Here is a 26,686-nt window from a genome sequence, read left to right as displayed (position 1 = left end):
AAATTTTGTTTACAGGTTACATAGATTGTACTTTAAACATCGTCTTTAGACCGTATCAGTTTACATTAGAATGTGCTTTGTAAGATTACGTTTGAGGCTGGGCTCATCTGGTAGCGTACTTGCCTATCACTCACAAAGCCCCGGGGTCGGTGCCCAGTATCTCACAACCCAGGCCTTTTAGCACATGCCTATAATACCAGCACTTGGAGGTGGGGCCAGGGAGAGAGGGAGGAGCGAGAGATAGGAGGGGAGAGGAAAGGAAAAAAGAAATAGTCACCTTTGAAGTATTTTTAATTTTTCTATTATTAAAATCTTTTAATTAGAATTATTTATTTGGGGAGCTGGGATGCTCATGTGGAGGTCAAAGAATAACTTGTGAGAGTTGGTTCTCTACTCCTTCCAACAACCCCATGGGTCCTGAGGGTTGAATTCAGGTCACCAGATTGTTGGTACATGCCTTTATCCACTGAGTCATCCCACCAGCCATTGTACAACTCTTAATAAGACCTTTCTAATATTCATTTAAAGGAAACTAACAGCTAAATTTGAAGTTTGTCTGCTGTAAACATTGGTAGCAAAAGTCATAATCTTGGGGCCTAAAGAGTGTAATTTCAAAATAGCACTCTTAAATTTCAAAGTAGCACTCTTAAATTTTGATGCTGGAATGGCTACTCCTAAAACCTGATAAAATATAAAGTCTGTATTTTTCTACAGTGGAAAAGTATAGCCTCAGCATACATTTTCCCTTATTTTAGATCATTATTTTGATATTAATTCCATAGTTGAAACAGTACATTAAATCTTGGTTTGGTAAAAGACAATAGCAAAACTAAAGAGTTGAACACTAAAAACCATTGTGATTATCGGATATATGACAGTTGAAATGCAAGTGAAAGTCTTACTTCTCAAATGATGGTTTCCAACCTGTGAAACCTTTTAAAGTTCAGGACTTCCTCCTTGATCATGGTTCCCATTCTGCAGTTTGAGTTAGCTGCTGTCAACCATGATCTCAAAAGATAAAGGCAAATTCCAAATATGCCATTTATATGTTCTGAATTGTAGGTCATCGTCAGTTGCACAGTGAGTCTTGTGCTGTTCTGTGCCTATCCCACTTGAGACAGGGGTGATTTCTTCGTCTAGCTTAATTCGTAGTGTGGTGGCCACCTGTTAGTCACTGAGCAGCCATCCTGGTTACAGACTGTGTTCTGATGTGCCATGCGTGTATTCAGATAGCCCTTACCTGGTAGCCTAATGTAATGCCCTACTGTTGTATCACATTGTTCCCCTGGCTTCCGCTCATTGCCTAGGCACTGTACTGTCACAAACATAAAGATGAATACAGCATAGGACTTCCCACTAGGCCTGACACCTTAAACTGCACCATACGCCTTTAAGCACATGGACCTTTAGGCAGTGCTTATGAATTAGGTAGTTCATATGCCATAGGTAGGTGTAGATGCTTGTGCATTCACACATGCACATGTGTGTGCACATACAGTCTCAAGTACCTACTAACTGAAGTCATCCTACACTTACTACAATATGCTAATTTTAGAGGAAGTGGTGTATGGAGGATGACAAAAATCTGATTGACAGAATTTTCAATAATAAAAATGCCCCTGTCCCATTTTCACTGTAATTATAAATTTTACAAATTTTCTGTATATCTTCTATGTGTCTCTAACACATTAAAGTTTAACTGTGCTGCTTCTGCAGGAAGCATGTATATAGAAAAGGCACCTGTCTGGTACATATATTGTTTAAGAATATATTTGTAAATGTATAGGAAATCTATGTGATGTCAATGTTTTGCTCAATAAAAGTTAAGCCTTTAAATGATAAGTTTTCATGTTTTAAAATACCAAGTTGTCACCAGTTGCTACTATTTAGTTTTCCACCAATGCAGAGCAGAACTAGTTTTTTTGCTTTATTTTTTTAAACAAAGTAAGTTCATCTACCTTAGTTGTTGTGAGCCAGTTTTTCTGAGAAGTGCTTTTTATACCTTGAATTGATTTAAAAGGCCTTAGCACAGTTGTGTTTGGGGTGGGGATAGTGGTTAAATAATATGGGAGATAGCTGTGTATCAAATATAAGTGATCTGCTCAGATCTCCTGTTTCTGAACACAGAATTGCACAGTCAGGGGAGAGTAGAAATTTTAGGAAGAATCTGCTAATGTGAATAAGGGAAGGCTGCTATTACATGTACATTAAGAAATTTAAGTTCCTGGCTAAAGGAGCCTTTTTAAACTGGTATGTATCAATGTCAGTTGACCGTGGAATCCTTTTTGGGCAAAAGGAAACAAAAAAAAAATCCTAATTTTAGCATAAATGGAAAGCAAAAGAGAATAATAGAGAGCAGGGTGTGAATATAATCAAAATACACTTATAAAAACTGAATTTCATTATGCAAAATTAGGATGTGCTAATAAGAATAAAACATTTTAAAAAGAAAACCTAGAAACAATTGGAAGACTAGTGAATTTGAGAGAATTCTATAAAGTTGTCATATTTATTCTGTGTACTTTATAGAATTCTTTCAAAGTCTTACACACGCTTGCCAGCTCTTCTGCCACTGAGCCACATCTCCGGTTCTTCTCTTGTTCCTGAGACCCAGACTCATTCTATAACTGACTAGCCTGGGCGTGAAGTGTAGACCAGGGTGGTCTCAGAGTCACAGAGAGCCGCCTGGCTCCCTTTTTGGTGGTTTGGAACAAAATCTTCTTATGTAGTTCAGGCTAGACTTGAACTCACTTCATGATGGTGTAGTAGTTTTAATAGTGGCTGTTTTGCCTAATTCATACATTTAAAATAATTCCCATAAAAAAATCTTAGCGTTTTCTGATCCATTTCACTGTTTTGAAACAGTTGGAAAAGCGCTTTCCACATAAGTGTTACTAAGCTGCTTTTTAAATGAAAGAATGGAAATTTATTTCAAAGATATTGTAGAAAATGTCTAAAGATGTAAGTGCATAGATATTTATGACAGTTTTATTTATATTATTTTAAAAATCTCAAGAAATCGCTGAAATGTCGAAATGACTTAGAATGCTGTCGTACAACTAAAAATAAAGAGCTCTCTCATAGCACATGCACACACAGTGTGTGTGAAGGTGGGTTCTCATACAGTAAAGGAAGATAGCTCTCAGTACCACGCATCTGCTGTGTTAACACACTGAGTACATGTCCCTGTGCGTGTGTGTGGAGGTGGAACATCACCGTAAATGAAGAGAGAGAAAGGTCATTGCAGCTGTCTCTGTGTAGTTGAGAGGCTGCACTCTGCCGACAGCAGTGCCCACTTTCCCAGGGGAGCCAGACTGTGACTCACTCACTGCCTGCTTCCTCAGCACACGGAAAGGACCAGTGAGAAGAATTTGTGACCATTCAGTTTGAAAGCACTTAAGTATGATATAATAAGCAAAAAAGATAACTGATAAATGAATCAAGATGGATATGTAAACCTACTGGTAAGATATTAATACAAGTAAATGGGAAAGTGTATTATGAAAGCTTTCATTTGGAATAGAGCTGATGGGAAATAAGATAAAGGCAGTTAATGATAGAGAAGCGTAGAGGAGCGAGAGAGCCCAAAAGTCAAAGTTTGAGTCCTGGTTCTATCACTTGCTTAGCTTTGAACTAAGGAAAAGAACTTAAATTTTTTACTCTTCAGCTTGGTACTTACTCAGAAATTTCAGCAACCAACCTCACAGTGAATGTTTAAACAATGACACCACCATCACCACTGTCACTTCCTTCCACATTCACACTAAGAGAGAGGGGTCACTGAAGTGCTTTAAAGAGGCAGCAGTAGCCCTTTCTCTTTCCTTCGTATGAGGGAAAAATTACTTTTATCTGCTAATTTATGTGACTCGAAAGAGCATTTGACTGTGATTTACATGGCCTAAATCCAAGGCCCTTGGCATAGGGATGGGAGGACTAACAAAATTTACAGGTACCTAGGCCTTGTATTTTAGTATTTTTAAATGTCCTCATGTAAAGATCTAATAAATAATGCATGAAAGTAAAAAGAAAAGTTTTTTTTTTTTTACTTTTATAATTTTTAAAATTTATTTAATTTTTTGCTAATTACGGTTTATTCACTTTGTATCCCTGCTGTAGCCCTCTCCCCTCCCAACCCCTCCCTCCCTCCTTCATCTCCTCCCATGCCCCTCCCCAAGTCTACTGATAGGGGAGGTCCTCTTCCCCTTCCCTCTGACCCTAGCCTCTCAGGTCTCATCAGGAGTGGCTGCATTGTCTTCCTCTGTGGCCTGGTAAGGCCGTCCCGCCCTCAGGGGATGGTAATCAAAGAGCCAGCCACTGAGTTCATGTCAGAGACAGTCTCTGTTCCCATTACTAGGGAACCCACTTGGAGACTGAGCTGCCACGGGCTACATCTGTGCAGGGGTTCTGCATTTACACAATGGAATACTATTCAGCATTAAAAACAAGAAAATCATGAAATTTGCAGGCAAATGGTGGGATCATCCTGAGTGAGGTATCCCAGAAGCAGAAAGACACAAATGGTATATACTCACTCATAAGTGGATATTAGACATATAAAAGAGGATAAACATACTAAAATCTGTACACCTAAAGAAGCTAAGCAAGATGGGTAAGATGCTCAATCCTCATTCAGAAAGGCAAACTGGATGGATATCGGAAGAGGGAGAAAACCAGGGAACAGGACAGGAGCCTACCATAGAGGGCCTCTAAAAGACTACCCAGTATCAAAGCAGATACTGAGTCTCATAGCCGAACTTTGGGCAGAGTGCAGGGAATCTTATGAAAGAAGGGAGAGATAGAGAGACCTGGAGAGGACAGGAGCTCCACAAAGAGAACAACAGAACCAAAAATCTGGGCACAGGGGTCTTTTCTGAGACTGATACTCTAACCAAGGACCATGCCTGGAGAAAAGTTTTTTTGTTTTTTTTTTTAATCTACATTTTTCAATGCCAAATACTGTATAGGTCTGTGGAAGAATATTATGAAATTCATAAGATTATAATTTTTATAAGTATGTGTTATCAGAATTCATGCTTATAAATGACCTTATTTTTTCTGTACTGGATATAGCTTTTCTAGTTAATCTCTAGTGAAAACATAAGATAAGTACATTTGGTAATTTTGATAAAATGACAAATCTTAGGAGACCTCAAGAAAGGTGTATAAAAAGAGGAGTATAGATAAATTCTTGAGCATAGTCTTTAACCAAGCTTTGAAATGTACATTCTGATATATAAAATGACAAGAATGCAGAATGCCACGAGTCTTTTCCAAAAGAGATAGCTTTTTAAATTTCTGTAGGTCTTAACTAAAGCAACACCGATCTGTTCATACTAACACTAACACTATTTGGTCAGATTTTCAGTTTTCACCAACAGTGATAGATGATTAATATATATATATATATATATATATATATATTCTTTAGCTGCTTTCCAAAAAAGAATTGCCGTATGACCCACTATTTTTGATAGTACTCAAAAGAATTGAAAATTTATACTAAGCAGACTGTTCAGCAGTGTGGGTAGTTTGGTGTCATTGCTTAATGAAGATGAAGTTTCACTTCTAGCATGAGGAAATAGTAAGAAGATAGAGACCATGGTGTTCAAAATGCCTCTGAGTTGTATACTTAAAGATGGATACCTCTGGCGTGTGAATTTTACTTTGATGAAAAGAAAGGAGATGTATTGGTTTCTTCCATTTGGTCCTATGAGAGAAGATTGTGGATCTGGTTTTGTCTGTGGCCTTTTTGGTGTAGTTTCACTAATGCTATGACCAAATTTGTATCAGTTCAGTAGCTGGGAATAGGATAGGAATAGGATAGGAATTTGTTGACTGTATATAGTTGCCCGTGTTTGCTGACTTAGGTTTTGTTCATCAATGTTTCTGTTTAGTTCTAAGTGGCATATATACAGTAGTTGGGCCTCCAGTTCAGTTATCACTGACTGACACTATAGCGCTATATGTCATTTGATAGGTGGGATGTTGCCAGTAGCAGCTTCTACTTTCTTTCCAAACATTGTATTTATCAAGAGGCTAGGAATAGCTCATAAGTATTTTGTCAACTGAATAAACTCTACTTCCTTCTTTTTGAGATGTTTAACTTGAAATCTTTCATCGTTGTTTCTTCTCAGCTTTGGAATAAAATGTGCTAATTTCCATTTATAAAGGATTAAGGGCTGGGATGCTGTTAAAATTCATATGACTTTTCAAAGTACTTTGGAAAAGCTTAAGTCTTGTTTAAGTGATTGTCCATACCGAGTACATCACAGTGGCCACTGGGGGCTGTGTAGGTGCTGGCACTTACTGCAGTGCTACTCAGGATAGATGGTAGTTTTGATGACCTCATATATGGGAATGGTCACGCTTGACTTCTGTTTTGCATTTTCCAGTTTTGATGTATATTAAATCATCATCCAGATGTGTTTATCTCAACACTAATCATGCTCTGTGTTACTGTCATCATTTTACTCTCAGTGCTGACTGTCGTAATCTGAGCAGCCAGTTTTGGTACTGTTTTCAGGAATGTTTTTCTACTTTGTTGAATAATTTTTTAGAGAACAATTTTGTGAATTGGGAATATGATGAAATATAATGAGAATAATAAAAAGGTTCAAATTTAATTAAGTAGATATGAATTTTAAAATATGAATATGATTTAAATGTCTTTGTACTATAACATTCAGCCTTTGAATCCATAACATAATAAAATCTCGGTGAAAGTGTGAATTTTATGTTCCAAATTTAGAATTCTCATATCTTCTTCTCAAACTGCCAGCAACTTTGTGAGTTACTTGAGGAACTGATGGTGACCCAGTCTGTGTGTTTGAGTGTGTTTCAGTTCGTTGGTTCCCAGGTTTAGTCATTCACATATCATTGTGACTTTTTGTCACATTCCGTGTTTTATAATGAGGGTCCCCTGTGAATTTGGCAGACCCTAAATCCTACTTCAAGAATACAGTGGTCAGGGTCCATGCCCCTTTGTTTTGTGCCTATGCTATGGATAGTTCCCATTGTCAAGGCTGCCAAAAAACTTAGATGGCTGTTTTAGTGTGAACATCAGCTTTGCTGTGGGCTGCAGGGAGAGAAAATACAAAAAGACGAAGCCCAGAAAAGTGTGAGTTGTCTCATAAGCAGGCTTCCTGACAGCTGCTGCTGACCATTCTGCTCAGATCGTGCATGTACAGAAGCTAGTCATATGGCCACACTTAAGACACAAGAGCTTGTGAGATTTAAATTTAGTTTTTATTCTGGTGGCATGTGCCCAGGAAAAAGTTGAAGGGCTTATTACTAAGAAGATTCAATTGCTTTACAAATCATGTGAATTTTTTTGTGTTCTTCTTTATGGTAGATCTCATAATTCTTAAGTATCATTTAAGATGTAAAAAACTACACTAATAATCATCACCAGAAAAGGAGAGAACCTCTAAAAAAAGCAGTGTACTGAAAAAGGAGATAGTGAGCCCATTACCCATGTGGTATGGTTTGTTTCTAGAGGAGGGTTAGGTTTATGCAGTGGTGCAAAGAAACCTTCCTAAAACTTGGGTTTCTCCTCTCTCTCTCTCTCTCTCTTTCTTTTTGTTGTTGTTAGAATAAGACTTGAAAGGAGAACAGTTTTTTTACCGTGTGAGTCAGTGTTGACTTTCCGCCTTGGCCTTCTCCCACCTCCAAGTGTTACTCTTCCTTCCATTTTGGGAAATGGCTACATGTGTAAAAGCTTATGGGCTGTGTTTGTGTCTGGCTGAGAATTCTTTTGCTCTGTTCTGCTGGAAGTTGCATATAGGCAAGAAACTGCTTTTGGTGTCAGCACTGTGGCTTGCCGAGTGCCAGCGCTGGGCCTTATGAGCACTGAGGCTCAAGGCTATCACTCTGAAAATCAGAACTTTAACTGTGTAGGTCAGAAGTTTTGGATCTTCAAATCGCTTTACAAATGGCAGCTGGGTTTGGTAGCTGTGAATTGTAGATGTTGTGATCTTTGCTTGTCTCTACTTAGTAGCTATTTGGGAATTTTCTAGTGGTTGGGACTCATTATAACCACTTACCTTCCTTGGCTTCACTTTCTGCCACCTCCCACTCTCTAGGTTCTTCTTGCACAGAGTCTGGTCCCGGAAGCTCTGTGGAGCTCACGACTCCTGAATGAGCATTTAGTCTTGGTAGTCACTTTCCAACTGCCTTCTAGGTGCTGCTGCCTCTGACTGGGCTTATAGGCACAGGGTTTTCTTTTAGTGTCACCACCTCAACCTACTCTGTGTAAAAGACACGTTGGCAGCAAAAGACCATTCAGGTACCTTATCGAGCTTAACATTGCAACATAATGGGAGAAGGAGCAACTCAGACAAACCCAACAATACAGAGGAATAGCCAGCTTATTACATAGCCAAAACAGGACTGAAACACAGTGCTGATGTAATCCTCCCAGTCAGCCTTGCGTGTGCATGGCTTATAGTTCCTCCTGCTCTCCTGAAAACCTTCTGTATGCACCGCTCACAAGCTTTGCTTATAAACCCGCTATGAGTCTCATATTGCACCATGAGCTGTTTGCTGATTCACTGAGAAGGTGCACCCCTCACAGTGTCCTAACTAAGAATAGTTTCAAGGGGAACAGGGTCACCCAGAGTTCACTGATGCTTGTGTTGCCTGGAGCAGAATCATCCAAAGCTCTTCCAGTTGCCTGGAGTGATGTTGACTGGAGCAAAGCCTCCCTGAGGTAGCAGCTGTTGTACCCTTTGCAGCTGCAGTAGGGTTCCTTGGAGTGATGGTAGAGGGCTGCTCGGCTATGAATTCTTACACAGCGCAGCCTAGCATAAGATAAGAGTCTATCAGCCCTTATTCACGGGGCACATAGATAGGCTAGGCTTACCTTTGGTGACTCATTGAGGAAATATTAAAGGGTATCTCTAATAGAGGCCATGGAAATTAGCACTCTTAATGATACTTAATGCTCACTCCCTAACTCTGGCATTGTCTTAGGAAGACAGTCACCCCTGTTTGTTCTGATCTCTCTCATACCTTTCATTCTGTGGCTGTAGGCAGATGGATCATTCTATTTTTTTAAGTGGTACTGGGGATTGAATCCAGGATTTGTGCATGCTAGGCTAGTGCTCCATCATTAAGCTATACCTCAACCCAAATGTTCAATTTCATTATTTAATAGGATATTCCTCTGTAAGAAAACAACTGTTTAATTTGACTTTGTTGATTTTGAGAGCATAAAGCTATCAATTCTTGGACAATCAAAACTCAAAGTATATTTAAAAATGTGAATTTTCAGAATAATTTTTAAACCCACTGTCATTACATTTTTTTTCTAATATCTATTCTATTGTAGGCAGTGGATTTTTCAGATTATTTTGTGTGTAGAAATATTTATGGATTTCTGTATAGTATTAATTTTCAACAAAGAATTAAAGTTCAAGTGAATGTGTCCTTTGTTGTTTATGGATAAGTTAAATTTAGATCTCCCTAGATTATCTAATTTGAGGCAAATTAAAATGTTATAAATTTGAAATTTACTCCATAAGAGTCAAAATGCAAATAATATGACTTATCAGGAGAGACTAGATTGTGGCTGGCCATGAACCTCTGATTTTTCTACCTCCACGTCTCAAGTGCTAGGATTATATGTCTGCACTACTGCACCCAGTATATCTAAGGCTGAGGATTGAACCCTCAGCTCTGTGCATGCTTGGCAAGTTCTCCATCAGCTGAGTGACATCCTCAGCAAATGAGATTTGGTTTGTTTTGTTTGTTTGTTTTTGTTTTTGTTTTTTTTTTTGAGGTATTTTTAAATACAGAAAACAAATGCCATCCACTCAATACTTGATTTATGTTCTCAACAAGTACTTATTTGCTATCTGTGAAGTATTCAGAGAATAGATTGCAAACCTTGGTGGCAAAAGTATAGAGTGGAGGGTTGGAGAGATGGCTCAGAGGTTAAGAGCACTGGCTGTTCTTCAAAGGTCCTGAGTTCAATTCCCACCAACCACATGGTAGTGCATAAACATTTGTAATGAGATCTGGTGCCCCCTTCTGGTGTGCAGGCACACATGCAGGCAGAATGCTGAATACATGATAGATAGATAGATAGATAGATAGATAGATAGATAGATATTAAAAATATGTAGACTGGAAAATCACTGACTGGAAAAGTCTCAATTTAGTTAAATAAATAGTACCCACTCTGTGCCAACCACCATACTTGAGGAACAGTATTCTTTATGCTAATATGTTTTGCTTTCTAGTAACATAATTGTGTCATATTATATTTGGTTATTTAATTTAATCCTCTAGATAAGTAGCATATAATTAGATAATATGTAGTTCATATGTAATATGTAGTTCGAAAATCTTTGTGTCTTTTAACTATAAGTCTATGCTTAATACAGTTAGCAATGTATTTGGGTTTAAATCTAATTTTATTTTGAATTTTTAATCTCTGAAATTCTATTTTTCTCCTTGCTGTGTTTAAATTAAATGCAAATTTATCTCTCATGTTTGAGTGTATGTTTGTCAATTTATTATAATAGCATTTATCCTTATAAAAGTCAAATCATTGGTACTTCTGTTTCATAAATTGAAAGACTGAGAATCTGGTAACAGTCACTGTCTCTGTTTTATATATCATATATGTCACAAGTGCCTTGTTTTTATTGTCTGTACATAAATCCTGTAAGACACATTGCTCTTCAAAGGCACAGACGCCCCAAGTTAGCACTTTTGACAAGTGTCATTATAAGCCTTGAGTATAATCTCACCGCTTGGAAAGTAGAGACAGGAGGACCAGAGTTCAGAGTTACCTTTGGCAGGGAAGATGATTTAAGATGGGCTACATGAGACCTTGTCTCTCAAACAACGAAAACCAAAAAGAAACATTTCAGTTTGTGTTTTGCCCATTTATTGAGTAGATAATCTTTTTTGTTTGATGTTTAATGTTTTCATTTCTGTATACAGTCTAGATGTTAATCCCCTTATGATCTTTAGTATTCCTGCTAGTTCAGCTTTCTTTGTTATATTGTTATCTTGTTTTGTCGTGTTTTATGAGTCAGGATCTTGCTAGTAAGCCCATGTTGACCCAGGACCTGCTGTGTAGCCCAAGCTTGCTTCCAGCTTCTCGCCTTCCTGCCTTTCTTTGCCACCCATGTATAGAATTACAGGTATGCTTGGGTCCATCATGCTATGACTAAACCTTTTGTAAATTAGTTTCTAATTGTTACAAGTTATTTGGAATAACATCATTTCCATGTTGAACTTTAAATTTTGAGTTCCCTTTTTAAAAACAGTGAAAATATAATTTATTTTCCCCTGGTTTGCAGTTTTTAGTGCATCCGAGATGTACTTCCTATCCTTGTTCCTTTAAAGAAAAAAAAAAAAAAACATTGTTTTTTCTCTGATTGCCTTTAGTATTTGTTTTTGTTGTTGTATTTTGATGCTCTTATGTGTGACAAGCTGGGATAGATTTCCTGACATTGCCTGAGAATTTAGTATGGTTGAGAAGCCAAAACTGAAGCACCTCAGTACGTTTTCACTGATTTTGTTTGTTTGTTTGTTTGTTTGTGTCTGTTATTTCCTACTTTGTCTTTTTGCTGATTATATTTGAACACTCTTCAGGCATTGGGCTGAACTGTCTTTTTCTATTGTTTTGAGTTGCTTGCTTGTGAGAAGAATTTAGGGTTTTAGAGATCTAGAATCATGTTAGCTAATCTTTAGGACTGATGTTTTCTCAGCATCCTAGATGACACAGAAATTTGTCTGAAGTGTCTGTACCCCTTCCCCCTTCTTCCGTTGGCACTGGGAACCGACTGTAGGGCGTCTGCACACTGTACCACAGAGCCATATCCCCGGCCGTGCTCAGCTTTTTGTTCGCGTCTACCGCTGGTGTGAAATTCTTTAGGGTCTTGATTAAAGCCATAGTGCTTACATTTGCTTGCTTGCTTTTTAGTTTTCTAGGTTGTTCATCATACCACCTGGCTTCAACAGCCTTCTCCATATGCTTCACGTTAAATAGTGCACTGATTGCTATATTTGTGTCTTCTCACCTTATGGGGCAGTAAGTCATCACTGCCCTGCATGCCTTAGCATGCTTTGTTTCTTCATTTATTTATTTTGTGTGGGCGTGGGGGTTTGGGGCATGTAGGGATACATCCATCACCATGCCCATGTCAGGAAACAACTGGAAGGAGCCAGTCCTTTCCACCATATGGCTTCCAGGAATTGAACTCAGGTTGTTATCAAGCACTTTTACCCACTGAGTCATTTCACTGGCCCTGAAAAATATTTTTAAATGCATAATTATGTATTTTTAGCTTTGCCCAGTAAGAAGATGGAAGTAAATGACCTGTTTCACCATCTCTTGAAATAAAAATAGCTGTTTTAGACCTTTTGCTTATTTAAAAAAGTGTTGCAAGGCTTTTTCATCCCTACTTGAAGTAAGCACCACATTTTCATCAGGTCATGGTCTAGACCTTCCACCTGAAGTGTAGAGCAGTGGAAAGGTACACAGGAATATTTGTATATTTGGTTTGTTTTTATTAGATTTTCTGTTCTTAAGACAATTGTGTGTTGATTCACCAATATGTTGTGGGAAGTGGTATGGGAATTTATAGTTTTCTGGCAAAGTAGTCTTCTGATGATTTTATAGGTATTAAATAAATTTTGTTCACAGTTTGTAGCTTCTTATAAAGAAGACATGTGAATTTAAATTTTAAAGCTTTTAAAATTTCTTTATTGGCATGTGTTTTGACTGCATACATGTATGTGCGCTGTATATGTTGTTGGTGCCTGTAGAGGCCAGAAGAAGGTGCTGGGTCCACTGTGATTGCTAGCTGGGTACTAAGAAGTAGTGAACCCTGACCCTCTCTAAGAATTGTAAATGCCCTTAATCACTGAGCCAAGTCTCTAGCCCCAGATTTATTTTGACTGTTTTATTGAGAGGGGGAGAGAGAGAGAGAGAAAGAGAGAGAGAGAGGGAGGGAACTCAAGAGTGAATATCACATAAGTACAGGTTCCTGCAGAGGCCCTGAAGAGGGTATTAGATTCCTTGGAACTAGAGTTATAGGTGGTTGTGAACTGCCCTCTAGAGTTGTTGGGAACAAAACTCTGATCCTCTGTAGGAATATACTGCAAGACCTCTCAATCGCCCAACCCTTTCTCCGGCTGTGCATTTAATTTTTTACTACTTTGTAGACACTTAATCGGTAGTTAATGATAGTTTTTTAATATACTCAAAATGTCTGTTTAAATATTTAAGTACACATTCAATTGAATAAGATAACCTCATTTAGAGTAGCATGTGGTAAATGTTTGTTCTTCTGTCTCAAGAATTGCACATAAAAATCTAATTATTGTAAAATCAGAGTCATTTCTCTCGGCTATGGAGGATAACAGTCAATTTATAAGTCAGTTTTGTTTGGTAACATTACTTATAGCTTGCTTGGAAATGAATGTGAATTCTCTGATAGAAATGCCATTCCAATCCCTAGGTTGGTCTCTGGTGTCCATTTTTACCTTACAGCAAATTCCAAGATGACAATAATATTCTTTCTAATGCTAAAGTATTTTAAACTTTCCCAGCTAATATGTCTTTTCCATTCCATTCTTTAGTTTGTTTTGTTTTTGTTTTTTTTTATTTTGTTTGTTTGTTTTGTTCATTTGTTGTTTGGTTTTTGTCTTCTCTTTGGTTTTAGTTCTTTGTTTGGTAGGTAGATTGGCCAAGAGATATCTCCAGATAACTCAACTCGCACCTTGTTAGTCTTTGCATAAAAGAATACATGATCAGTTTTTAAGTGGTATGATTTGATTTTGCTGGAACATTTATTCCCATTGGTGGCAGGGCATCTGTACTCCTGAGTTTCTATTTTGTGTATTTAAAAAATATTGATAAATAAAGTATTCATTGGTTATTTCTCAACTTACTGGAAATACCTAGTTTACTTTTGCTTCTGATTTTAGTGAAGTCAGTTAATATCGGCGCCTGTGCATTGTGGCATATTCTGCATCCCTGCGGTCTACCTGTGAGTCATGAGTGCTGTCGTGCTTTCCTTAGCCACTATGAGGAATCAGTGAGCCTGCACTGCAGACTGTCTGGAGTGGCATCACCCTCAGCTGGAGATCAGTGAATGAGAGTAGCTCTTTCCTTAGTTCTCTGCACTCGTCATCTTCAACTCTTAATTTGTTCTGTGCTGTCTACAAAACGTTGTGTCAAGAATCAGCTTTAAATGGCTCATTCTTTTTTTAAATCTTATTTGACGAGTTTTGCTTTGGATGTGTTATTTGTGCATGTGTATGTGGCATGCTAGTGCAGGTGTCCACAGAGGCTTGTGAGCACCTGGCATGGATGCTTGGAACTCAACTCAGTGATTTTATCCCCCGAGCCATCTCTCATACCAGAACGTCCAATTCGTAAGTCAGAAGGATTTTAGACTGCTCTGCTGAGCTGCACAGTAGTCTGCAGAGGTACCCTGGACCTAGAGGAGATACAGTGGGATGGCAGGGTTCTCTTAAGTTCCTCTTACCTCCTTACAGTCTGCACTTGCCAGCAAACGATTCTGCAGGCCTGAGTTTTATTCTGCTCTAAGAGGAACAAATACTTAACAAAATAAATACATTTAAAAAACACATGATCAGATAATAAACTATTCCTTTGGCTGAAAAATGTTATATCACTAGGCACTGTATAGAGTATTATTGTGAATACTTTTAGGTGAGCAGGTTCTCAACAATAGACTCTCCGGGAAGTTTCTCATGAGAAGAAACAATGGACCACCACTCCTACTCCTGTTCCTCCTTTTAAAGAGGACCAACAATCTCAGAGAAAAGTTCAGTCTCTTGACAAGATATTGGCATTCAAACAAGAATCTTAAAAAACATTCTTTGTTCCTGCTACTAACAGTATGATCCAGCAATTGTTTGTAAAGCAAATTGATTGTATTTCTTTCCTCCATGAACCATCTTTATTAAAACCTGGTCTTCTGGGATGCTCAGAGTCATGTAGACAAACTCAAATTCTAGTTTCTTCAGGCTTTATGGCTCACTCTGTATTATACATTCTGAACATTTCAACCAAAGCTACCATTCTTTTCTTTCCAAAATAACTGCCAGTTATTTCCCCAATTTAAAATAGTTAGCCACAGTGGTTTCTACCTTGTGCTTTAGAGCAACCTTGGTACTCTTTACTTCGTGCTGGGTATGTAGATTCTGGCAAGTGTCCTAATATGATGATTTTTAAAGAGGTCAATGTAACAAAATATGTTTAGTTGCAGCAGTTTATAGATTGGAAGTAGAAAAAAGCAACTAGCAGTTAATTCTATAAAAGTAGCTACGTGATGGAAAAGTTCAAAGGTGATTTGTTTTCTTCTAGATAGATTTTGCTGACTATATAATCTATTGTTAGTCTGTTAAATCCTACATGAATGGGAAATTACTTTTTTTGGAATTCGCACTGTCATGCTTTTATAGTTTGCTTATTATTTGTTAAAATTATTTAAAAATATTAACCAATACTTTTATTTTATCTAATGATCTAGAGCAGATTAGAAAGGAGTAAATAAATGAATAGGAAGAATACAGCTGTGGAAGCTGGTGTGATCCTGCTCAAGAGTGCATTTTGTATGTTACTGTTGATGTTGTGTGCATCTGTGTAAGCTAAAAAAGCTCAGCTCCCATAATACTCTGCTTCTTTAGCCACTACTTGTGACTTGAATAATTCAGCATGATATTAACCTCATCTCCGTTAAGTGTTCCAGAACCCTGGTACTGCAAGTGCCTTTCTTAAGATTTCAGTCAAAAAATGCACTGTCTTGTGATTTCTTATCCCTGTCCTCCTTTCCTCTTGTGTTTTAAATATGTTATTAGATTTTAAGTCCTTTTTAAAAAAGAAATGTAAGCAAATTTTATTTTTTATAATAGTTGAATAATGAATCATATTTATGATGGGTACTTTTTGTTATAGAATTATATCTTATATACTTTCCATACTAGTGACAAAGTCCCACTAGGGCCTTGAGTCTGCAGGGACGCTTTCTACCGCCCTGTGCCGCCTCACCTCCTGTCTGCTTCTCTACTCATGCAGCTGCTACTTGCAGCTAAGTTGCAGCACTGCCTCAGTGCCCACTGCATTTCCAGCAAGCCTCACATAGCATCAGTCTCAGGCCCACTGTCCTGTACCACCCTCTTCCAGTCTGTTTCCTTTCTTCTTCCTCCTTCACACTCTCAGTTCCTTTCATCTGCCTTCTTCACTCTTTATTATCTTTGTTTCTCCTCTTTCTTATCTTCTTTCCTTCATATTCCTCTTCTGTTCTTACTCACTTCCTGTATCCCATCCTACCAACTTTTAACTTAAAGTCTGTCTCCAGGTAGCTCTATTACTGTTTAGGTACATCTCGAAAAAATTTAACATTTCTTTTAAAAAACCACCAAGAGCAAAGGCCGTCTTGAAGATTTTTCACTTTGCTGAGGTTCTTCAGTTCCCCTCCTGCCCTCTGCACTTCTTTTTAGAAAGCCTTCAGGTATAATGAAAAGGTAGAAATTGAACTTAGATTCTTTAAGTTGCTCTTACTATTTTAAAATGATTCATATTTTAACTTTATTTTAGTCTGAGAAGAAATATCTTTTTTATATGTATCTGTTCTTTTCTTGATGAAGAAATGTTTGAATAAAATATTTACCATAATAATTTATCCCAGCAACAATTGTCAGCATTTGTTATAGACACATTGTTAATTATTTTCATAAAACTGTGTTTCTCAGTTTCTCTGTTAACCCAGCTATCACACAAATAATTGAGACTCTTTAATATTTGTTTAATAACAAACTTCACAACACAGAAACTGAGCAGTTGTTACTCTGTTCTTAACCCTCTAAGCTAATCTGGTTTCCTCCCAATGTGCATCCAGGTATACTTGCACTTTGTATCCTCCTGCTCCAGCTGTTCTCCTAATGTCAGCTCTTTGGTGGCTGAATCCCATGCTTCCTCCTCTAATTCCTCCTTCCCTGGCTGGCAGGAAGTTCAGCCTTATTCCCCTTACTCAGTGATTGGCTGTAAGCTGCCTTATTGGCATACAGGGGGATAATTGGGAGCAGTGTTTATACAATATTGAGAAAGGAGATTCTCAGAACAAGGATTGCAACCAGATATGGGGATACAGAAATCAGTATTTGAATTACACAATATTTTTTAAAATCACAAATAATCTTATGCCTACAACACATAAACTATTTTCTTTGCATGTATCTACTTATGATAATAAAATACTTTGTTAGTCTATTTCTAGCTTTTATTACCAAAACCATTTATATTTTATATTATTAATTATTCTCTACAACATCATTTTTATGGTTTCTGTAAACTCATCTTCCATAAAGCTTAGTGTCGCAGTTCCTTATTAGACTGTAGGCAGGCAGGCATACAGGGCATTTTCTTAATTAGTGAGTGATGGGGAGGACCTAGGATGTAGACTCGCCCAGGCTGGTGTCCTGGGTTACAAGAAAGCTGATTGAGCAGGCCATGAGGAGCAAGGCAGTAAGCAGCACCATGGCTTATGTATTAGCTTCTGCCTCTAGGTTCTGGTCCTTGGCTTCCTTCCATTGGACTATAATTAAGAATATGTAAAATAAACCCTTCCTTCCCCCGTCCATATGTATATGTCAACTGGGATCGTCATTTTAGTTCAGATTTGGCTTGGTATCCCTTAGTCACTTATTCTTTGAAGTTTGGCCAATTGTAGCTCTTTGTAGTCGTCTGCATGTGCTGCAAAAAGAAGCATCTGTGGTGAGGGTACGAGCTGCACCTAACCTGTGGGTAAAAGGAAGTATTTAGATATATTCAGTTGCTGCATTGCTTTAGAAAAAGAGCATCATTAAGTTCTCCTAGGGGCTGTGACCTCTCAGTCATGTTTTGTTAGCTAGGTTTACAGTACCAGGCATGAATTTCCTTTTATTGAGTGGGCATTCAGTCCAGTTAGCTGCATTTTACCCCAAGAAAATAAGTGGCATTGTTGTGTCATTGGGAATATCTTGTCGGGCCAGTCATTAGTGCCGTTTGCTTACCTTACAGCTGGGTAGGACTATTGATTACTTTTTCCCCTTGGCAACTTGAAATTTGCATTGCACCTTCTGATGAAAGTTAACCCTGAGGGAGGAACCTTCCATGTTAGTGCCAGCTCAATTCCTCCAAGACAGGTGTCTGAAGTACGGTATTATTTATCTTCAGTAATGAGGTGTTTTTTATGACATAGAGAGAATTTTACCACAAGCAATTAGGAGAGCTATTAGTTACCTCCACGGTATACATGCCACTACTGTACCCTTAGGGAGGCATTATGTGCCATTATGACCATTGTTGCAGTTCATATGCATCGTAACTAGGTATAGCTATTAGTTATTTCTCTCCTTTGGAAGCTTGCATGGATCCTTCTGATACTCTGAAAGTTAGACCACAGGAAGGAGGTTGGTAGGTCAGTTTGGGTTTTCCAGGTCCTGTGTCCAAAGTATATTATGTGACTTACTGTTATTCTCTGGGAGGCAACTAACAGGGAGTACCAATAGCCTATAATGTTTGGAAGTCGGAAAACCCCGACCAACAACTTTATGCTTTAAGTTTGTGGTTATTCCATGTTGTACACTCACCTGAGGATTTGAAGCTAGGAACCAAAAGTGAGAGAGAATATGTGACATTTGTGTTTCTGGGTCTGGACTATCTGAGGCAACATGATGTTTTTTAGTTCCATCCATTTACCTGCATGTTTTGTAGTTTTATGTATAACTGAGTAGTGTGTAGGAGTGTATATGTTACCACATTTTCATTTTCCATTACACTGTTGAAGAGCATATTATGTCGTCTCCATTTTCTGTCTATTGTGAATGAATATGGCTGAGCAAGTAAGATGGAGTATGATGTCAGGTCCTTTGAGCATATGCCAAGGAATGGTATAGCAGGGTCCTATGGTAGATTTATATTTAGCTTTTTGAGATTTTTTCATACTTGTTTCCAGAGGGTCTAGACCGGATTGCAGTCCAGCCAACAATGAGTGGGGGTTCCCCTTTCACCACATCCTTTCCAGCATTGTTGTCAGTTGTTTTGTTGATCTTTGCCATTCCAATTGGGATAATATTAATTTCAGAACTGTTTTGATTTGCATTTCCCTCATTGCTAAGGGTGATGAAGATTCTTTGAGATATTTCTTAAACGTTCTTTCCTTCTTTTGAGAACTGTGTTGAGATCCCACCTACCTACCCCCCACCCTTAAGTGTATTATTTGGGCTGATTCTTTTTCCTTTCTTTTCCTTTCTTTTCCTTTCCTTTTCTTTTCTTTTCTTTTCTTTTCTTTTCTTTTCTTTTCTTTTCTTTTCTTTTCTTTTCTTTTCTTTTCTTTTCTTTCCTTCCTTCCTTCCTTCCTTCCTTCCTTCCTTCCTTCCTTCCTTCCTTCCTTCCTTCCTTCCTCTTTTTTGAGTTTTTACATATTCCAGATATTAATGCCCTGTTAGATATATAGCTAACAGATTCTTTTCCATTCTGTGAGCTTCATCTTTATACAATTGCTTATTATTTTTTTAGCCATACAGAAACTTTTTAGTTTTATGAAGTCCCACATGACACGTATCCCCAATTATTGGCAAATGGGCAAGAGTCCTTTCCTATACATGCACCTGTGATATTTTTCTAGAACTTACAGTGTTTCACAATTAGGTCTTTGGTCCATCTGGAGTTAGTTTTTATGCAGTACATTAGAGATGGATCTAATTTTCTTCTTATGTGTATACATCAGTTTTCCCAGCATCATTTGCTGAAGATATTTATTTTCTTCAATGTGTGTTTTTGGCATCTCTGTCAAATACTAGGTGGTTGTAGTTGCATGTATTCATGTTTGGATTATCTATTTTCTTTCATTAGTGTTTATATCTGTGTGTATGTGTGTGTGTGTGTCAGTGCCATGTTGTTTTTATTACTGTGGCGTTGTAATATATTTTGAAGTATGTAATAACAATTTTCCTTAGCATTGTTACTTTTGCCCAGAATTGCTTTGACTATCCAGGGTCTTTTGTGGTTCCGTATGAATTTTAGAATAGTTTTCCCCCTATTTCTGTAAAAACTGAGATGGGGATTTTGATTGGATTGCACTGAATCTATAAGTGGCTTTTGATATTGTCTGTTTCTCAGTTTCTCTCTTAAACCCGGCTATCACACAAACAATTGAGCCATTTATATTTGTTTAATAGTAAGCTTCACAGCACAATAAGAGCAGTTATTCCTCTGTTCTTAACCCTCTAAGCTAATTTGTCTTCCTTCAAGCATATATCTTAGAGACACTTGCATTTTGTAGCTTCCCTGCTCCAGCTCCTCTCTCTTGATGTCACCTGGACCTTCTTCCTCTACTTCCTCCTCTAGCTCCTCCTTCCCTGGCTGGCAGGAAGTCCAGTACTATTCACCCTCTTGCTCAGCAATTGGCTGTTAAGCTGCTTTATTGACAATTGGGGAGCAGTGTTTACAGAACATTCAGACAGGAGATTCTCAGAACAAGGTTTGCAACCAGATATGGGGATGCAGAAATCAGCATTTCATTTACACAATAACTTTATGCCTACACTAATATCTTCATCTCTCTTTTCTTAGATGTAAAGGTTTCATTGTTGAGGCCTAGATCCTATTATGAAACATTCGGACATCTTTCATCAGTAGCTAGAGAAGATACAAATTGCCATTTCGTGTGGTTTATTTAACCTAGGATCACTTTCCACTAAACCATTCTCTCAAAAAGTATTTTGCAAGATAGATTTGTGGATCCTTTTAAGTTACTACAAATAATACCCCAATTTTTGAAACCTTCTGATTTTGAATTGAGTCTGGAAACTACCTTATTTTTGTTGTTAAAGGTTCCTTTAAATTGGGCTCAGGAGGAGAGATAATCATGAGCCCTGCCCTCTTTCCTGTTGGTTTTGGAAGGTTTTATGTGAAAAAGCTTCTGTCATGCACTTTGACTTACAGTTCACAGTCCTGGCTGAAATAAGATTAACCATGAATTGGATTACTTCCTATACTTTTGTGCATGGAATGGGAATTTACATAATAAAAATTGTTTTAGTTTTTCCAGTGTTTGAGTTAAGAAAATACTTGAGTTGTGTTGTGGTTATTAAATATGCCTTCTGCAATGTATAATGCTAACTTTAATTTCATTTTTTGTGTGACTTGATAGATACTTGATCAGGTTTACTTATTATTATTTATTTCTCTGGAAATTGAAAACAAAATCAGTCATATTGGTAATGATAGTCAAATCTTCTGAAACCCTATCCAGCTTTTCTAATTAATATATTAGATATGACCGGAGGGCTTATTTTCCTAGATTTGCGATATTTTAAATGAGCAGTTTGTTACACTGTATTGGTCATAATCCTTCTAATCTTTTCAAATAGTGCCACTTCTTGGTAAATAGCACTCAAATGGATGAGCCTGGTGGCGGTGGGGGCCATTTTTTCAAACCACCACAGAGGGTCGTACAGCAAAACTACTAATTAGTGTCAAAGGAAGCGAAAACAGAACCAAACCCTGGGTAGTTATAAATCAACACACACAGGCCATACAAGGAGAGGAGTAACAGGGAGAAAAACGCTAGTAGCACTGATGATGGATCTTCATGTTTGCTCTGTTTCAAGCATTCCAGGAGAGAACCTGTTGTTGTTGAACCTGCTGTCCTTATTTTAACTGAGTCTAGTCCATCTTAATGGCTTGAATCATCACCTTTAAACTTTCTAGACATGAAATTCCTATTGTCCTCCGGTAGAACACAAGTCATGTTTACTCATTCATGGTGTGTTTCCTGATACATGCTAACATTACAGGGTACCACAACACGCAAGTGGAAGAAGGCATACTGGGGTATAGTCTGTCACAATACCCCACTGACAGTTACAGATCAAGTTAAATGAGCTGAGCAAAGGCAACAGAAGAATGTGCTGTCCTGCAGATCATTTTACACCTGCTTTACTTCAGTTCACTTTGGCTTTGTTAGCAGATTAATATCTAAAACTAGTAAAAAATCATTCTGCCACCCTAATCTGCTGTATCAGCCCGGGTATTTCTTTATTACCATACTACTCAGTTTTATGTCTAAATTTATGCATATTCTTCCTTTTTTGGTAGCTGCACTGAAATCAAGAATAGGCCTGATTTATGGACCTCTTAAATGCATTGGGGATTTAAAATACAAAGGAACTATCTATATTCATTCTTTTTTCTTTTTCTTCTTCTTTAGACTGTTTACTAACTGCTTACTTGGGACATCCGCGGATCAAACTGAAATGTTCTACTTGTGCCTATCTTAGCTTTGGTGATACATCTACAGCAGTAAAGATGTGTAGGGTTCATTAGTTATCAGGCAGCAAACAGGGAAGTTTCCTGATCCAATTGAGCTTAAACAGAGAACTTGGAAGGAAAGGAAGAAGATAATTTAATTCCTTTTGGGCTCTAGTCAGTAAATTATTTTTCTTTTTGTACTCATTTTAAGAAAATTTTCATTGAGATGCAGATTATATCAAGGAAAAACAGTTTGTTGAAATAAAGTGCCACTGTTGTATTAAGGACTCACACGTTATTATGTATTGCTTCTGAGTATTGTTCATACCGTTTCAGAAGTGTGGCTCAAGTACATGGGAAGGAACTTTTCTTTTACAAGTGTTAACTGATACCTTGTAACTTTTCAATACATTAGACTGACCTAAGCTGTAAATCATTTCAGTATGATGGCGATGTGTTTCACTGTAGAGTATTTTCCTAAAACAAACATCTTCCTAGCTTTCAGGTTGATATTCTGAAAGTACCATCCTCTGTCTTTCAGAAGGACCTAGGAGGGGAACATGAACTAGTGATGATTTTCCATATAGTTAATTTTTCAAAGTTTTTAAAGATGTATTTATTATATGTTATGTGTGTTGTATGCTTACCTGCCACATACGTGCCTACAGATGGTTGTGAACCATTGCAAAAAAGGGAAATAAATAAAAATAGATGGTAGATAAAATGATAATTGATGAATGGTAGCTGATAGACAGACAGACAGAGATAGATGCAGCATGATTTGTGATAGCAACTGTAAAATAAAATAACCTGTATTTGTCACTGAAGAACTGAATTACTATCAATTGGATAAAATAGTGCATTGCCATTATATGTTGATAAATAAAAAATAGTTGCAGAAATATATCAAAATATGCAGTGAGCCTGTGGTAGACTTCAAGGCCAGGGAATCTTCCTTTCATTTGTGTTTATAGTAACTATAGATTTTTTTTTTATTTTTAACAATTACAGAAAGCTTTACTTTGAGTCAAGTATATAGTTCAAAACAAAGTTAATTATATTTTCTTGCTAAAATATCTTTTCAATTACATTATTTTGTCTCTGAAAAATTGGTGAAGGAACAGATAGTTAAAAACTCTGATGACTTAATCCCAGATACAAAAGTTAATTTGTAAAATAATCAAGATTAGTCTTCTATTGTTATTAATAGGAACCCATTATATCATTGCACAAAATAAAACTCAATAGAGTTATCTTCACTTAGGACAACAATGTCTAGTTTTTTCATTTAGCCATTGGAACTATCACAAGCCTCCTGGAATGAGTGTAGCTATTTCTACTACAACAAAAACTTCATTATTACCATATGAATCTACCTCTATCATTGCTTATCAGTGGTGACCTAACAGCCTTTTACAATACAGTCAACACATTATGCCACTTAATCCTCAGCTATGCTTTATCAGTTAGGTTCCAGTAATGACTGAGGCTGCAGACCAGCTCATTGAAACTCAGTCAGTTGAATTATCTTTTTTGTCAGAGCTGGAGTTTAGCATGTCTGTACTTCCTTAAACTTGTCTTTCAATCACCTGATATTTTTTTTTCCTTTTTGTGGGAGGTGCTGGGGAGAAGAGAGGGTTTATTTGTCTTCTATTTCTTTATCACTGTTCATCATTGAAGAAAAAAAGTAAGGACAGGAACTCAAGCAGGGCAGGAACCTGGAGGCAGGAGCTGATAACAGAAGCCTCGGAGGGGTGCTATTTACTGGCTTGTTCCTCATGGCTTGCTCAGCCTGCTTTCTTATAGAACCCGCAGTGGGCTGGGTCCTCCCCATTTATCACTAATTAAGAAAATGCCCTGTAAGCTTATTACAGCCTGATCTTCCGGAAGCCTTTTCTTAACTGAGGTTTCCTCATCTTAGATGACTTCAGTTTGTGTCAAGCTGACATAGAACCAGCCAGCACGTTAGTCTTCCAGCCAGCCTTCCTCATGGAGACTATGCTCATTTAAGGTGTAAGTCCTTTTGCCATCTGAGAGTGACTGTTGGAGAGACTATAGAACTTGATAAATCAATGCATGAGCTGGGTGAGTCCCAGCACTTGGGAGGCAGAAGCAGGCAGATCTCTATGAGTTCAAGGCCAACCTGTCTACAAAAAAAGCAAGTCCAGGATAACCAAGGCTACAGAGAAACCCTGTCTTGGAAAAGAAAAAAATAGATGAACAAAATACATGAAGTGTACTCTTATTTGCTGACAGGCACTTGTATTTTTGCTGTACTATAACTAATTTTATTTATGGAATTGTAAGATTTTTCTGTAAACAGAAAAACTTTTTTCACATGCTTTGAGTTAGAGCAGTATTCCCCATGAGTTGAGGTCATTGTCTTACTAGCATAGGATTTTGTTTTGCTTTGTTATGATTGTGAATAACACATGTATGTATTTAAACATGTTTTGCACTGCTGTTTTTCTCTTTCAGTTATCTAGAGAAGTACGAGAAAGTTCATCATTTTGGGGAAGATGATGACGAGGTACCACCAGGCAATCCAAAGCCACAGCTTCCTATTGGTGCAATTCCATCTTCCTACAATTACCAGCAGCACAGTGTGTCAGGTAAATATCACGTGAAAGTAGTTGGGCGTAGGTTTGGATGGGAAGTAGAGGTCCTCTAGTGAGTTAGTCCTACTGTGCATGTGAGCATGCTTAAGGAATTAGAGTGGTGCCTTTCATAGCTTGGGTCTCCTTGGTATTAGAGCCCCTTGTGCCATAGATTATAGAAAGAAGTTTTACAGTCTTTTCAAGTAAAATTTCTTACTGGTTTTCCTTATTGGCTGATGAGTAATTTATCCTGAAGAGCCACTAAACTCAGCAGAGAAAGGTCTGTTTAAGATCACAGAAGCTAACTGTAAATTGAGTTAAGCAAGCATGGCTGCAGGAGGGAGGATCAAGTGTCTGTGAAGCAGGAACTTTTATGTGGACTCTGCGACATTTCCTAGAGTTGCTGCAGGACACACGAGAATGTCAAAAATGTCCTGAATTACTTTATAATTTTTAACATGATATTTAAAGTTTTAAAAATAATTTTATAATTTTTAATTCAAGTGACATTATAGAAAATTCTGTAACTATTAGGTAAGGAAATGATTAACTTGCAACTCTGATAAAGAGATTGGACAAGAGCTGATGGAGGTCCTTGTTTTCAGGAGTTTTGGGAAGATGAGCTAGGAATACATCTATCAGTGTCTTTAGTATTTGGTCTGCTCGAAGCAAGAGATAATTACCAAGTCATGAGCATTTACAAAAAATACATTTTCTACAGTCAGTCACTGACACCAGTGCCAACCTCTAAAGGGTACCCTTTGATGTAAGCTGGCTCACTGTGCACTGTTATAGTTCTTATATTGGATTTTAACATCTATTCCAAAGTTCATGTTGGGTTTGCCTCTGTTTCTTTCCGTTCTTAATATCTGTGGTTTCCATAGAGAGAGGCTTTGTCACATGCATTTTTTTCCCCATAGGAGCAATTTTATTTTCAGCTGGTAATGTACATACGTCACCATCTTTCTGTTTGGGTAGTACAAAAAATATGGTTCATAAAGTCAGGCAGTGGTAGAGCAATTCCACAAATAAATTATTGTTGTTGTTGCTGTATGGTATGCACCAAAGTTGCTGATGAAGTTTCCAAATGAACATTTGAAATAGGCACTTTAAGGAATATACAGACATGGTGTGTGGGGGTTGGGGGGAGGGCAGAATTTGCAGAACTAAAAACCCCAAATGACTGAGGTGAGGGAGGAGCAGTGAATGCTTTTAAATGTGCTGTTAGTACTGCCTTCAGCTTCCTGCCCTGACCTCACTGGATGGTGAACGTCAGGCTGTAAGCTGAAATAACCCTTTCCTCCCCAAATTGCTTTTGGCGATGGTATTTTACCATGGTAATAGAAAGCAAACTAAGTGTCATTTTTGCTTTGGTTTTGAGTCAGGGTTTTGCTCTGTGGCCCTGCTTGACTCAGTTAGGATCTTCCTTCCTCAGTCTCCAAAGTATTAGGTTATAGCGGCATGTTATACTCCTGCTGTTTACTTGTTTAAATTACATTCCCTAGATCTCTCTAATTAATGTCGATTAACTTTGTTTTACTAAAACATTTTGGCTTTAAGAAAGAAGTGAAGTGCTCTTTGGCAGTTCTGGAAGCCTGTGCTGAAATTCTGGTGGAGCGGGACATGTTCAGAAGCCTGTAGCCCCAGTAACTGAGAGCCGCGTGTTGTAGCAGCAGAGGGCCATCGTCAGTTAGGACACCTGATTTCTGTACAGTGGGTCTGCTCTGCTATGATGGGAATCGGGACAGTTGTGCCTTACATTCGTTATATTTGACAACACAGAGTTGCCGCACAGGGGCTCTTA

At 37.7% G+C, this 26,686-nt stretch overlaps 1 protein-coding gene across 1 annotated transcript in view; it reads left to right on the top strand.

Annotated features, from left to right (window-relative positions):
- Arid2 (AT-rich interaction domain 2) overlaps nucleotides 1-26,686 on the top strand; it is a 125,451-nt gene that overhangs the window by 36,235 nt on the left and 62,530 nt on the right. Inside the window, exon 4 of the mRNA XM_021632837.2 lies at nucleotides 24,764-24,897. Coding sequence (XP_021488512.1) covers nucleotides 24,764-24,897 — 134 coding nt within the window. The remainder of the gene's footprint in view (nucleotides 1-24,763; nucleotides 24,898-26,686) is intronic.

The sequence above is a fragment of the Meriones unguiculatus genome, chromosome 8 (assembly GCF_030254825.1).
Source record: "Meriones unguiculatus strain TT.TT164.6M chromosome 8, Bangor_MerUng_6.1, whole genome shotgun sequence".
NCBI classification, from domain to species: domain Eukaryota; kingdom Metazoa; phylum Chordata; class Mammalia; order Rodentia; family Muridae; genus Meriones; species Meriones unguiculatus.
This window is presented reverse-complemented; position numbering and strand designations above follow the sequence as displayed.